Below are 14,255 nucleotides of genomic sequence, written 5' to 3' on the forward strand. Positions count from 1 at the left end.
TCTAGGTCAGAACATATTGGTCCTATAAAATATGATCAGGGGAAGTTGGTTACATATTTCAGGATGAAGGTAACACTACTAAGGGGTATAATAAATAAGACATTATTGCTAGTAACAGTATACTGAATGTGGCTGACAGAAACCAGTGCTCAAAAAAGACTAGAATAACTTAAAACTAGTACACACTGTTTTTTTTGTTCAACCCAGTGGGCTGGGGCCATTCACACACAGAGCGTGGCTCAACCCCACCCTGCTTTCTCCTCATTGGCTAACTGGCTGTGTTTTACAACAGCAGGAGCCAATGGCTCCCCCTGCTGTGTGAGCCAACAAGGAGAGAGAGACTTAGCAGAGCCGCTGCTCTCATTAACATGATTGAGATGGGTCTCAGCCGATCAGGATAAGAGTCTCAGAAGGCCCGAGGGACTCATGGACATCGCTGGAGAGAGATGGGGCTCAGGTAAGTATTAAGGGGAATGAGGGGAGAGCTGTACCTAGAAGGTTTTTAACTTAATGCATAGAATGCATTAAGATCACAAACCTTGAGCCTTTAGAACCACTTTAACATACACAGGTTTCCAGTATGTGCTTTTTGTTTAAAGACAACATTAAATGAAGTCATGCTGTGGTCACTGCTACCCAGATATTCTTTTATTTGGACATAAGAAATAAGCTTCACACTGTTTGAGATTACCAGGTCCAGCAGAGCATGATTTCTAGTTCAGGTCCCGATAAATTGTACCATAAATTTGTCTTTTAATAGATTTTTTAATTTCTGCCCTTTTACTGTTCCAGCAATACCATTACTCCAGTCAATTTCAGGGTACTTTAAATCCCCCATTATTATCACTGTCTCAGCCCCAGCAGCATTAACTATCTGTGCAAGGAGCTGAGTCTCCACCTTCTCATTAACATTGGATGGCCTTTAACCTCCCTGGCGGTATGATTATTTCAGATTTTTGATGCTGAAAGCGGTACAATTATTTTGCACAGAAATTTGGTGTTTTATATTGTAGGCCTGTAATTTTTTGGAATAATTCACTTAAATCTGTCCAAACAAGAGTCTAGTAGACATCCCGGGTATGTAAAGTTTGAAAAACGAAATAAAAAATGATAATATAATAAATAACTATAAATAATTATAACAAATAATAATATAATAATAATAAAAATGATTCAATAATGTAATCAAATCAAAAACACTGAAATTTGTTCAGTTGCAGAATTGTCGCTTTCGTTACTTTTAGTGTTTGATAACGGATTTCCTCACAAATCACTATCACTCAATTCTGCAAGTGATTCTAATTTATTATTGCTGTTTTCTAGCTGGTCTAAAACCACTTTTGATGTAAAGGGACGGTTTTGGTTGCTATGAACAATCTCCAGTTTCCAGGCAGAGAGAACAGTTTTTATAATATAAAACTGCATGCAGGACACTGGACAGACCACTAGGGACAAAGGGGATGTGTAAATATTTGATACAGCACTGTAATCTGTAAGATTACAGTATACTGTGTCTGTACTGTGTTTTTTACTTTTTGAATTTGGCGCCGAACTCCATCCCCGTGCGTCGCAACACTCGCAGGGAACGGAGCTCGGCACTTTGAATCCAGTGGGACATGGTGGCTCGCAGATCACAGCAGGGAGACATCGCAGGATCCAGGGGACAAGGTAAGTAACCTCTACAAGGATCCTGCGATGTGATCCCGAGTTTGGCTCGGGGATACCGCTTTTGGTATTGAAAATCCACCCCAAGCCAGACTCGGGAATACCGCCAGGAGGGTCAACAAACTCCAATAATTAGCTTTATAGTATGCACACCCATATGCAGCTCCACCCATAATGCTTCAGTGCCATTGCACTCTCCATCAACAAGGGTCTCTTTCGCACTCGCTTCAGCCAATAAAATATTTTTGTTCCCTTAGCAGAACACATTTAATTACATTTAAATACCTAAAATATGTACATTCCCATACACAAGGCAAGAGTAACAGTTTATTTATGACCCAGATTATGGTTTAAAAATATATATTATCTTCTTAAAGTAGGATTATTTCACTTTATTTCACTCTGGATTTTGCTTTACATGAAAATGCAAATGTAAACAAATTCTTTAGTGCCAATTATTCATATTTGTTCAATTATTCAATTATTTCATATTCATATTCAAGTGTATGCATATATATTATTTCATTGACCTTTATGAATGTGTTGTTTTATTCAGCTATCTTTTTAAACAAATGCTAGCTCACACTGATATGAACCAAAAAGATAATAAACAGATTAAAAAACATTACTTTTGCCTACGTTGTATTACTTCAATATTATTATAATTATAAACCTAATAGGTAGGAAAGTGTACAAAGTATCTAGGCTTCCCAAATGTCACAGTTCTATACAATGTAACAAAGATGTATACATTTACTTGCTTTTAATAAATCAAGTGTTCACTAATGCCAGGAGCCTGGCGGACAAGATGGGTGAACTACAGATACTGTTGTCCAAGGAGGATTTGGATTTTGTGGGAATTACCTGGTTCAACAGCTCTCATGATTTGCTGGCAACCATTCAAGGGTATACCCTTTATCGCAGGGATAGAGAGGGTAAAAAAGGTGGAGGGGTATGCCTATATATCAAGAATAATGTACAAATGAATGTGAGAGGTGACATCACAAAGGGAGTTAGGGAGGAGGTGGAATCCTTATAGATAGAGCTCTAAAGGGATAAAGCCAAGCAGAAAATATTCCAGGGAGTATGCTATGGGCCCCTTAACCTGAGGGAGAAGGAGGAGACATATCTATCACAAGTTGAATTAGCAGCAAGGATGGGAAGTGTTATCATAATGGGGGATTTTAATTATCCAGCCATAGACCATGCATTTGTTTAAGGCTCACCAGTTCCTAAATGTCTTGCAGGACAATTTCATGGGGTTCAGATGGTAGATGCAAAAAACTAGAAATAAAGCCTTACTGGATCTACTGATTACCAACAATACAGACCTGATCACAGATGTGGAAATATGGGGCAATTTAGGAAACAGCGATCACAAGTCAATTGGCTTCAGTATAAATCACACAAATAGCAAACATAAGGGGAATACAAAGACACTGAATTTCAAAAGAGCTAACTTCCCTAAACTATGAACCTTGTTAGAAGGCATGAATTGGGATAAAACAAAGAACATGGAGGAGAGATGGGTTTGATTTAAGAGCATATTAAATAAGGGCATTAACCAATGCATCCCATTGGGTAATAAATTTTAAAGAGCGAACAAAGTCCTGGATGGCTTAACTCCAATGTAAAAATGCATATAAAAGCAAAGGAGAAGGCCTTCAAAAAATACAGGGTTGAGGGATCATCATCAGCATTCAGACTTTATAAAGCATGCAACAAGAAATGTAAGGGTGCAATTAGGGCGGCTAAGATAGAACACGAAAGACACATAGCGGAGGAGAGCAAAAAAAATCCCAAGAAATTCTTTAAGTATGTAAACAGTAAAAAAAGGAGGACAGACCATACTGGCCCCATAAAGAATGAGGAAGGACATATGGTTACAAATTATAGGGAGATGGCAAAGGTATTGAATGCATTCTTCTCTTCAGTCTTCACGAGGGAATCGGGGGGCTTCAGTAACCAAAACTGCAGTGTTTATCCTCATGACACATCATAGGAAGCACCTCCATGGTTAACAGAGGACAGAATTAAAATTAGACTTGGGAAACTTAACATTAATAAATCAACTGGACCAGATGGCTTGCTTACTTAGGGAACTCAGTCAAGTAATTGCCAGACCATTGTTCCTAATTTTTACTGACAGTCTACTGACTGGAATGGTACCAGGTGATTGGAGAAAACCCAATGTAGCGCCAATATTTAAAAAGGGCCCAAAATACATCCCTGGGAATTACAGACCAGTTAGCCTAACATCAATAATATGCAAGCTCTTGGAGGGGATGATAAGGGACTATATACAAGATTTTAGTAACGAGAGCGGTATCATTAGCAGTAATCAGCATGGATTCATGAAGAATCATTCTTGTCAAACCAATCTATTAACCTTCTATGAGGAGGTGAGTTGCCATCTAGATAAAGGAAGGCCCGGAGATGTGGTGTATCTGGATTTTGCAAAAGCATTTGGCACAGTTCCCCATAAACGTTTACTGTACAAAATAAGGTCCTTTGGCATGGATCATAGGGTGAGTACATGGATTGAAAACTGGCACCAAGGGCAAATTCAGAGGATGGTGATAAGTGGGGAGTACTCAGAATAGTCAGAGGTGGATAGTGGGGTCCCACAGGGTTCTGTGCTGGGACCAATCCTGTTTATTTTGTTCATAAACGACCTGGAGGATGGGGTAAACAGTTCAATCTCTGTATTTGCGGACGATACTGAGCTAAGCAGGGCAATAACTTCTCTGCAGGATGTGGAAACCTTGCAAAAAGATCTGAACAAATTAATGGGGTGGGCAACTACATGGCAAATGAGGTTTAATGTAGAAAAATGTAAAATAATGCATTTGGGTGGCAAAACTATGAATGCAATCTATACACTGGGGGGAGAACCTCTGGGGGAATCTAGGATGGAAAAGGACCTGGGGTCCTAGTAGATGATAGGCTCCACAGTGACATGCAATGCCAAGCTGCTGCTAACAAAGCAAACAGAATATTGGCATGCATTAAAAAGGGGATCAACTCCAGAGATAAAACAATAATTCTCCCGCTCTACAAGATTCTGGTCTGGAGGATATTAGTTATGAGGAAAGGTTGCGAGCACTGAACTTATTCTCTCTGGAGAAGAGACGCTTGAGAGGGGATATGATTTAAATTGATAAATACCGTACTGGTAAAATATTCTTGTTATTTGGGGAAGTAAATTCATGTTTTGCCATATAGTAAAGGATACCTCCACTTTTGTGGGAAAAAAATAGCGAATAAAAAACAATATAGTATATACAATTGCAACTCAAGTCGTATTATAATCAAACGTTATTAAAAATTACCTTTCCTTTTAAAATAATAATAAATAATAACTGTACTGGAGACCCCACAATGGGGATAAAACTTTTTTGCAGAAGGGAGTTTAACAAGACATGTGGCCACTCATTAAAATTAGAAGAAAAGAGGTTTAACCTTAAACTACGTAGAGGGTTCTTTACTGTAAGAGCGCCAGGCATGTGGAATTCCCTTCCACATGTGGTGGTCTCAGCGGGGAGCATTGATAGTTTAAAAAACTATTAGATAAGCATCTGAAACATACAGGGATATACAATGTAATACTGACATATAATCACACACATAGGCTGGACTTGATGGACTTGTGTCTTTTCTCAACCTCACCTACTATGTAACTATGTAAAGTGAAAACATTTTAACATAATATTCTGCCATTTATGATTAACCTTTGTCCAACATGTAGAAATAAAAAAATAAAGATTTTTGTGCAGGTTGAGGGCTACTTAGGAAAATAAGGGTAAGTATTTGACAGTTATGATTAGTGTGTAGTCTGAAGTCAATAAACCTTGTAGTTTACAACTGTGGAATGATCATATCATTGAAAAAAAACGATTAGGCCCCCTTTATACTATGAGTTGTGTTAGGGCACATGAGTGAAATTGCACTGCATTAAAGTGCATCTAAACCTAAAAAACAAAAATTTTATATATTTCAGCTTACACAATAAAGACAAGATTCTTTGCGATTTATTTTTAAGCTTGTGGAAAGTGACAATGACACTGCATTTCAGGCAAAATCAACATGCAAAATGTTCTTAGCCTGAAAAGTGATAATGAGTGCAGCCACATCCAAGGACTAGTAAGCTGAAATATATAGAAGTGTATGGATAACCAAAACTGTTTTTGTTACTTTTGGATAGGGTAGGTAAGGGTTAAAACTACTGTCAGTTTGCCCAGTTGAGGAGATTTCTTTTTACTTCATGTCATGGAGATAGAACAGGCTGTACGAATAAATCTCTAAAAAGTGAGATGAATTCCCCTCTCAGTTGCTCTCAGAACAAGTGTCCCCATTGAAAGATTTGTCCGCCATTCCTGCTTTGGTGACAACTGCAAAATTTTGGATCTAATATAATTTTCTGTTTTTGTGACAATAGCCAACATGACAAGTATAGAGGTTGAATTTACCCAACAGGGACAAAGACCACAATAAAAACTTGAAGGGGTTCTAATGCTTCCCTGCTTTATCCAAAAAAAAAAAAAAAAAGTTTTTAGCTGTATAGGGGGTTATTTATGAAAGGCGAATCCACTTTGCACTACAAGTGCAAACTACAAGTTCAAAGTGCATTTGAAATTGCACAGTACACTTGGAAGTGCAGTCGCTGTAAATCTGAGGGGTAGATCTGAAATGAGGGGAAGCTCTGCTGATTTTATCATCCAATCATGTGCAAGCTAAAATGCTGTTTTTTATTCTCCTTGCATGTCCCCCTCAGATCTACAGTGACTGCACTTCCAAGTGCACTTTCAGGTGCACTTTGCACTTGTAGTTTGCACTTGTAGTGCAAAGTGGATTTGCCTTTAGTAAATAACCCCCATTGGGTGTTATGGTGAATTGCAGAGTGGGTGCATTTTCTATTACCATAACACTACTTTGGAATGCCATTCAAAATAAATGTCAACACAGTGCACCAAACCATAGCAAACTGCCATGCATTGCTGTATTGTGCAGTAAAACCTACTCTTTTTTTTTTTCAGATGACCCTATCCCAAAGCCTAGCTTAACAGCTATGGTGACTGCTCAATTTTAACAAAAGGAATTCACTTGATGTTTAAGGAAGTGCCCCGGTCAAAATTAAACAACCAAAAAAATGTTTTGGCTAGAGTTGTGCTAGAGTGCATGTAAGGCTAAAAAATTAAATATCCGATGTCACCCTCTACTGCCTCCATTATTGTTTTCTTAAACGGAGCAGCATTACCATTACCCTAGGAGTTGTCTCCCAATGCTCCCAGTGCAGCCAGCCTAGTGTGTACTTGTTGAACTTCAGTACCACCTACCCCAACTTATTGACAACAGCTCCCAGTGTGTGTATCATGGTGAAAGACATGTACTGAGGGTTGGGGGGGGGGACTTCTGGGCTGTGTAGAAGTTATCAGGTGGCCCAGATCACTTCTAAAATAAAGAGCACAGTTTGTAGATTTTTTTGTATAGTATGTGTATATTAACATTATCGTGAAATAGGCACATCATTGCTAAGTTACAGAATTTGATTTTTAAGAGTATGGGTTTGGTAGCAGTGAGAGTGATGTGTCTCTTTTTCCCACAACACTGCAAGTTTCATTATTACAATGCAAGTAATAATTTATTCCTCATTGGTGACAGTGTTTAATTAAATATAAAAGAAATAGCACTTACCTTCACATCATTTACATTCATCCTAGTGCCTTCCTTTCCAACAAATATATCATCTATGTCTACAAGAATGAATCTGTCCAAAGATAAGCTAAGTTTCTTCCCAGACAAAAAAGATATGGCATCTATAAAAATTAATTTATGCAACCAAAAGTTCAAGTTGTTTCCAAACAAAACTCGTTGAATCCCATCATGGAGTCCCAGGTCCTGGATTACAGTGGCTTGAAGGGAAGATATGGATAAAGAAGGTTCATGTTGCCCAGGTGATTGCAGTTCAGATAAAATCACAGGTTGGTATGTTGAGTGGTTGTACTGGAAAACCGTCCAGTCTTCCCCAGGCAAAGGACCTTTTGCAACTGTTGCTTTTGTTATATGAAGCAGTGGAGAGGATGGATTTACAAAACAGTCTTTCAGAGCTACATTGTTGTAGAGAAGTAAAGGAAAACCTTTCAGTTTGGTATTTGGCAAGCTATTTTCATTAGCTTTGTGGAACGCAATAATGCTGACGCTGTAATCAATGCAGTATTTTTCAAGAAGTTCTCGATTCCAAGAGTCCATTGCTACATACTTTAAGATGTTTTCATAGATAATGATTGCATATTTACCTTTGCCATCTTTTGTGAGTGGAGGGATGTCTCCTTTACCGGGTGCAATTACTATGTGGTACTGAAATCTGCTGGATTCCAAGATAGCTACAATGTCTTGTCCAAGCTGAGAGTATTGGCTCTCCACAAAGAGTAACACTGTGTGATCTGTCATGGCAGCAGTACCAGTACTAATTGGCTTAACTGTCCTCATCTCGACTGTCCTGTATGGTAACAGGTTTATGTCTTCACAGTCAGCTTGAGCTGTTGTCTCAATAAGTACTATTGCCTGCTTGTGACCAGAATATAAATAGTAGGCAGAAACGACTATACTTATAAGACAGAAAGTGGCTAAGAGAAGTACTAGTGTTCGGAAGCTCCGGCGCAACTTTACAATATGATTCATGTTTTATTTGATTTTTCTCAAAAATGGCAGCGTCTCTCCACCTATTGCCTATTAAAATGACTCGGTGAGTGGAACATAGAAGTGAACTTGCACTCCTCTGTAAGTGCTTATGTGACCATTGCACTGCATTTACATTAATGTTTATTAAAAAAGTTCAGTCAAGAGCACATATGTATAGAAGCCTGGACAATGAATTTGTCTTGCTTCCAGGATTTCTTGATTTCTAATGGCGATCATTACCTATAAAATAAAAATACCAATACAATTAAGGAATCTGTGCATTATCACATTTAAAAAAAACAATAAAAAAATAGTCTGCAACCTGTTAGAGTTTCTCTGAATAGAAAAATATATTTGATATTTTTTCTCATTTTAAACTATGACAGATTGTCAGATAGGCCAAATACCTTGCATCAAAGGAAATGTTTCCCAGTAAGTGATAAAAACACCTTGAGAAGTAGTTTGCCAAAACAATGGAGTGAGTTTCAGTAAAAGACCCTGAAAAACTAGCTATGACAGGAAAATTGTTAAACAGGTGACTTCTCAAGCAATGACAATAGGACAAGTTTATCTGTAACCACCTTCTAAAATTGAAACAGCTTAAAGTGTTTGTAAAGTCTTGTTTTTTTTTTTTTTTTTAGTCAAACATAACAAACGTGTTAGATCCAGTGATGTTGCAGCAGTGTCTCGGCTGCTCTGTGTAATGGTTTTGCACAGAGCAGCCCAGATCCTCCTCTTCTCGGGTCCCTCGCTGACACTCCTGGCCCCTCCCTCCTGCTGAGTACCCCAACAGCAAGCAGCTTGCTCAGGGGGGCACCTGAGCCGAGCTACAGCTCCCTGTGTCCATTCAGACAGTCCCACTCCCTTTCTCTACTCATTGGCTGACTGACTTTGATAGACAGCAGCGAAAGCCAATGGCGCCACGGTGCTGTGTCAGCCAATTAGGAGTGGAGTCCTGGACAGCCGAGACACTGCTGCAACATCAATGGGTCTAGATGGGGTTCAGATAAGTATTAGGGGGGCCAAGGGGGGCTGCTGCATACAGAAGGTTTTTTTATCTTAATACATAGAATGAAATAAGATAAAAAAAACCTTCTGCCTTTACAATCACTTTAAGGACAACACGCTCAGCATTCAAGTTATTTTCTATGTTTGCTAGTCCTTGTACACAGCCAACATGGACCAGCGGTATATGGGGAAAAACACAGAATATTTTTCTTTCTATTGTCCAAATTAACAGGAACAAACTTAAATCTATGTGTTTAGCTGTCCCCCATTGCTCCAAGGCTAAGAAGAGCAAACAAAGAAGGTGTAAAGAATAAACATTCTGAGAATGGTTACAAGACAGGTTAATAGAGAACACTAGGAATTGAAAGTTAATTAAACATTTAATATTGTGTCAGACAAAATCATGATATTGTTAAGTACAAATTTGAAAAGGATTATGAAAGGGTGGCTTAATGTTCCAATATATATATGTATGAATAAAACATATTATATATTATACAAAAAGTCATAATCATGACAGAATATCACATTATCTGAAAAGTGTTTAGTCATAAGCTTAACATCTGTTTGTTTAGTCATAATCATTATTGTTTGAAATGTGTGTGTTTCATTTAGACATACCCAAGTAGTAGCTTAAAGTGTACAATTACCGTATTTATTGGCGTATAACACGCACAGGCGTATAACACGCACATTCATTTTAAGAGGGAAGTTTCAGGAAAAAAACTAAAATTTTAAATAAGGAACTTTGGAGCAAAATAAGGGTCAGTGCCCATCTGCAGCCTCATCAATCCACATCAATACAGCCTCACGATTGCCTTCAATGCAGCACCCTCACCATTGCCATCAGTGCAGCCTGATTGATGTCCACCTGCAGCCTAGAGGGGATAGGGAGGGGGCGGAACGAGCGGCGACAGATTACATATAAAGAGAATCTCCTATGATAGACAGAACAGTGGTCCAATGGCCGCTCAGGAGACAGGACTTCCTATTACAGAGGCTGCCAAGTAAACAGGAGATTCTCGCTCTATATAATCTGACAGTGCTCGTCCGGCCCCCCTCCTTGTCCCCTCCGAGGCAGCTAAAATTGAAGTATTGGCGTATAACATGCACACGCTATTTGCACCCGATTTTCATGGTAAAAAAGTGAGTGTTATACGCCAATAAATACAGTATTTTTATGTGTATTATGAATTTTTAATTGTGGATCACTATGCCAAAGATTTTCATGTAGATGGTAATATACCCAAAAGGTTAATAAGCACAAATTAGAAATTTCCAGACCCTCAATGAAGGATAGTTATATGCCCTCTAAATAAAATAACATCAGTAAATCTTTATAGAAAAAAAAACAAATTCTATAAAGATTTGATGCTGGGTTTCCCTGGAAGACCTGAATATAAAGATTTCCAGCCTCAGAATGCCACCCGGTGGCCAAATATAGGTAATGCTTGTACAAACACATAGTTGATCAATAATATAATGCACCAAAGAGAAATCAATAAATAATACAAAATACCACCCTTTGGGTGAGTTTTCAAGGGCTTTTGTTTTTAATTAATAAATAGCAAGCTCAATATCACACCCATGACTCACGCCCATCATCTACAGAAGAGGACATCATCTTATCCATCATCAGACATCCCAGGACACACATCTTCCATCTTAGCTAGATGCCATTTTTGGAAGACAGAATCCACATTAGGCTTTGCCCATCTCCACCCATAGGTCAGCAGCCATCTTAAGGCAATCCAGCCACAACATTCCACTCCATTACTTCTGAGTGTAATTATAGTGTATTATAGTCCTGGTGATTTTTGATTGCCTAATTAATAGGCCAATTGCAAGAGCCTTTGCTGTCATTTAATATTCCTTTTGCAATAACATAACCCCTAGAGTAGAGCTTGATCGTGTTTTGTAATTTCTTTTTTCTTGGGCCATATTGGCGCATCCTACAGACAGATTTAAGCCCTTATTCTTTCTGCACGAGGATAACAGTGGTAATCTGTCAAACGCAGAGTATTGTCTGCCAGGTTTAGTTATAAATGGTTATGCTGTCTACAAGGGGAAATTAATTATTTAATTTAATCCAATATAGTATATATATATATATATATATATATATATATATATATATATATATATATATATATATATATATATATATATATATAGAGAGAGAGAGAGAGAGAGAGAGAGAGAGAGAGATAGATAGAGATAGAGAGAGAGAGAGAGAGAGAGAGAGAGACAGGCTTTAGCGTGATACCTTAAGTAGTTCATTGTGAAGATAATTTCAGCATCTGTGTCAACCTCTTTATCCGACTGTTAGTGGTGTTTGTAGAGTCACTTATTGTAATAAATTTGAATTTATTTTCTAGTTTTGCAGTACATATTTTCACACGATTTTATTGTATTTAAAGAATATCTGCACTGAACAAACAATCTCGGGAATAATTCATTAGCTTAATTATTTTTAATAAAAAAGCAAAGCAGGGCATAAAATCCATCACTTGCCTTAGTAAAACCACCACATACAGTACAAAAAAACACTGGCTAGGCACACATGTAATCCTTTGATTGCCCTAGCTGTTTAACCCCTTCCCAGCCAGTGTCATTGGTACAGTGACAGTGCATATTTTTAGCACTGATCACTGTATTAGTGTCACTGGTTCCCACAAAGTGTCAAAAGTGTCAGTTAGTGTCCAATTGTCCACTGCAATATCACAGTCCTGCTATACGTCGCTCATGGCCTCTAGTATAAAATAAATAAATAAAAATTGCAGTATATATCCCATAGTTTGTAGACACTATAACTTTTGTGCAAACCAATCAATATACGCTTATTGGGATTTTCTTTAATTCAAATATGTAGTAGAATACATATTGGCCTAAATGTATTAAGAAATTAGATTTTTTACATTTTTTATTGGATATGTTTCATAGCAGAGTAAAAAATATTGTTCTTTCTTTCAGAATTGTCTGTCTTTTTTTTTTGTTTGTAGCGCAAAAAAGAAAATGCAGTGGTGATCAAATACCACCAAAAGAAAGCTCTATTTGTGGGAAAAAAATGACATCAATTTTATTTCTGGTCATGAGGGGGGGAGGGGTAAATTATCCAGAGGTCAAGTGGTTAATCATTGAAACATCCCTGACAAACCCTTGATTTAAACTATCAATTAAAACAAATAATGTTTATTAGTTGAATCACCTATGGACCATCCCACCGTCATTATACGTCAGCACTTTGAAGAGGAATATCATTATGGCTGCAGCTAGCTGCTTTAATCCCGGTATCCTCTTCTTTAGCGGGCAGTACACTTTCAGATAAAAGTGGTCTCTGAGGCGGCTTTGCCGCAAGATCACTTTTATCGGCGGCGGGAAAGGGGCCCCCCTCCTGCCACACTCCGGTGCCCTCCGCCGTTTAGAGGAGCCGCCGGCAGCAGCGGAGACAATTGCGTCGTCTCCCCTCTGTGGTATGGAGCTGATTGAGGGGAAGATGGCCCACTCCTGGCTCCATACCATTGCATGGTGGAAGCGACGTCAAAACGTCACTTCCACGAGGCGAATGCGCGAGGGACTCCAAGATGGCCGCGTAAGCCGGGAGCTCCTCACTACCCCAGCCAGCCAGCCGCCCTAGCGCCGTATCTGCAGCCGCCACAAGCCCTAGCACAGCAGAATCTGTTGGGGGAACACAGCGGTTCCCCACCCATGTCATCCAGGGCAGCGAAAAAGGACCTGGGACCCCGATTTGAGGCAGAGAAAATACAGGCCGAATCCAAGATGGCGGCCGCGCCTCAGACACAGGCAGCATCAGGAGGAAAACAAGAAGCCAGGCAAGTGATCGCTCCTGCTACTCTTCCCTACCCTACCTCTGCAAGCTCCTCATCCCAGCCCACCGCATCCCCCTCAGGCCACATGTCAGTCTACCTGAATGAGAGCCCACTGGCAGCCCCCTTGCTATCTCCTATGGGACACTCTCCTCTCACTCAGCACAATAATGGCAATATGGGAGACACAGACACAGATATACCCCAGAATGCAGGGGACCTCTTCCTCAAACTATCTGACTTACTGGAAAGGGGCTTAGCTAACACAGCCCACAGAATCACAAATGACATTCGATCCGATTTCCAGAATCTGGGCACCAGAATAGAAGCGATCGAACAAAAACTGGATTTCACAGTTTCAAGAACCAATCAAAACTCTGACCACCTTCAGATTGTACAGGAACAGTTGGATGCGGCCATAAGTAGGATCGACGACCTGGAAAACCGATCGAGAAGGGAGAACTTCAGGGTCAGAGGCATCCCAGAATCTTACACAGATGTCCCTTTAGCAGTGCAAGAATTGATCAAATCCCTAATTCCTGATATCTCCACACAAAAGCTAGAGTTAGACAGAGCTCACAGATCACTGGGACCCCCCAGGAAAGACGGGTTTCACAGGGACATAGTGGTGAAGCCGCACCACTATGGAGTGAAAGAGATCATCATGAAGCTCTCCCGCCAGCAACCACACATTTCTTTCCAAGGCCACGATGTTCAAATTTTTGCGGACATATCACCTATGACGATCCAAAAACGCAGAGCCCTCAAACCTCTACTACTAATCTTGTCACAAAAAGAAATAAGATATTGGTGGGCTTTCCCCTTTGCTTTAAAATTTACATACAAAGGCAAGACACACTCATTCACTAATCTGCCTGAAGGAGAGCGGATCCTTCTCTCACTGAAGCTCATATCTCAGGAATCAGAAATGGAAACATCAAATGCGCAATCAGGATCTTATAAGAGACAGACACCAACCAGCCCAGTCTCACCTTTATGGAAAACCACAAAAAGCAGACGAGTTAAGGAACCATTGCCCTCCTGAATCGCATGTACACATCCGGTCAGTAACCG

General features: G+C 39.4%; 1 protein-coding gene across 2 annotated transcripts in view; it reads right to left on the bottom strand.

The window, feature by feature from the left end:
* Nucleotides 1–14,255, bottom strand: part of LOC141111122 (bifunctional heparan sulfate N-deacetylase/N-sulfotransferase 4-like) — a 761,202-nt gene that overhangs the window by 674,790 nt on the left and 72,157 nt on the right. For both annotated transcript variants that reach the window (XR_012236388.1, XM_073603162.1), the window contains exon 2: nt 7,360–8,586. Coding sequence is in view for 1 of the 2 variants with exons in the window: in XM_073603162.1 (XP_073459263.1) it covers nt 7,360–8,346 (987 nt within the window). In the remaining variant the exon portion in view is untranslated. The remainder of the gene's footprint in view (nt 1–7,359; nt 8,587–14,255) is intronic.

Source organism: Aquarana catesbeiana, linkage group LG01 (assembly GCF_042186555.1).
Source record: "Aquarana catesbeiana isolate 2022-GZ linkage group LG01, ASM4218655v1, whole genome shotgun sequence".
NCBI lineage: Eukaryota > Metazoa > Chordata > Amphibia > Anura > Ranidae > Aquarana > Aquarana catesbeiana.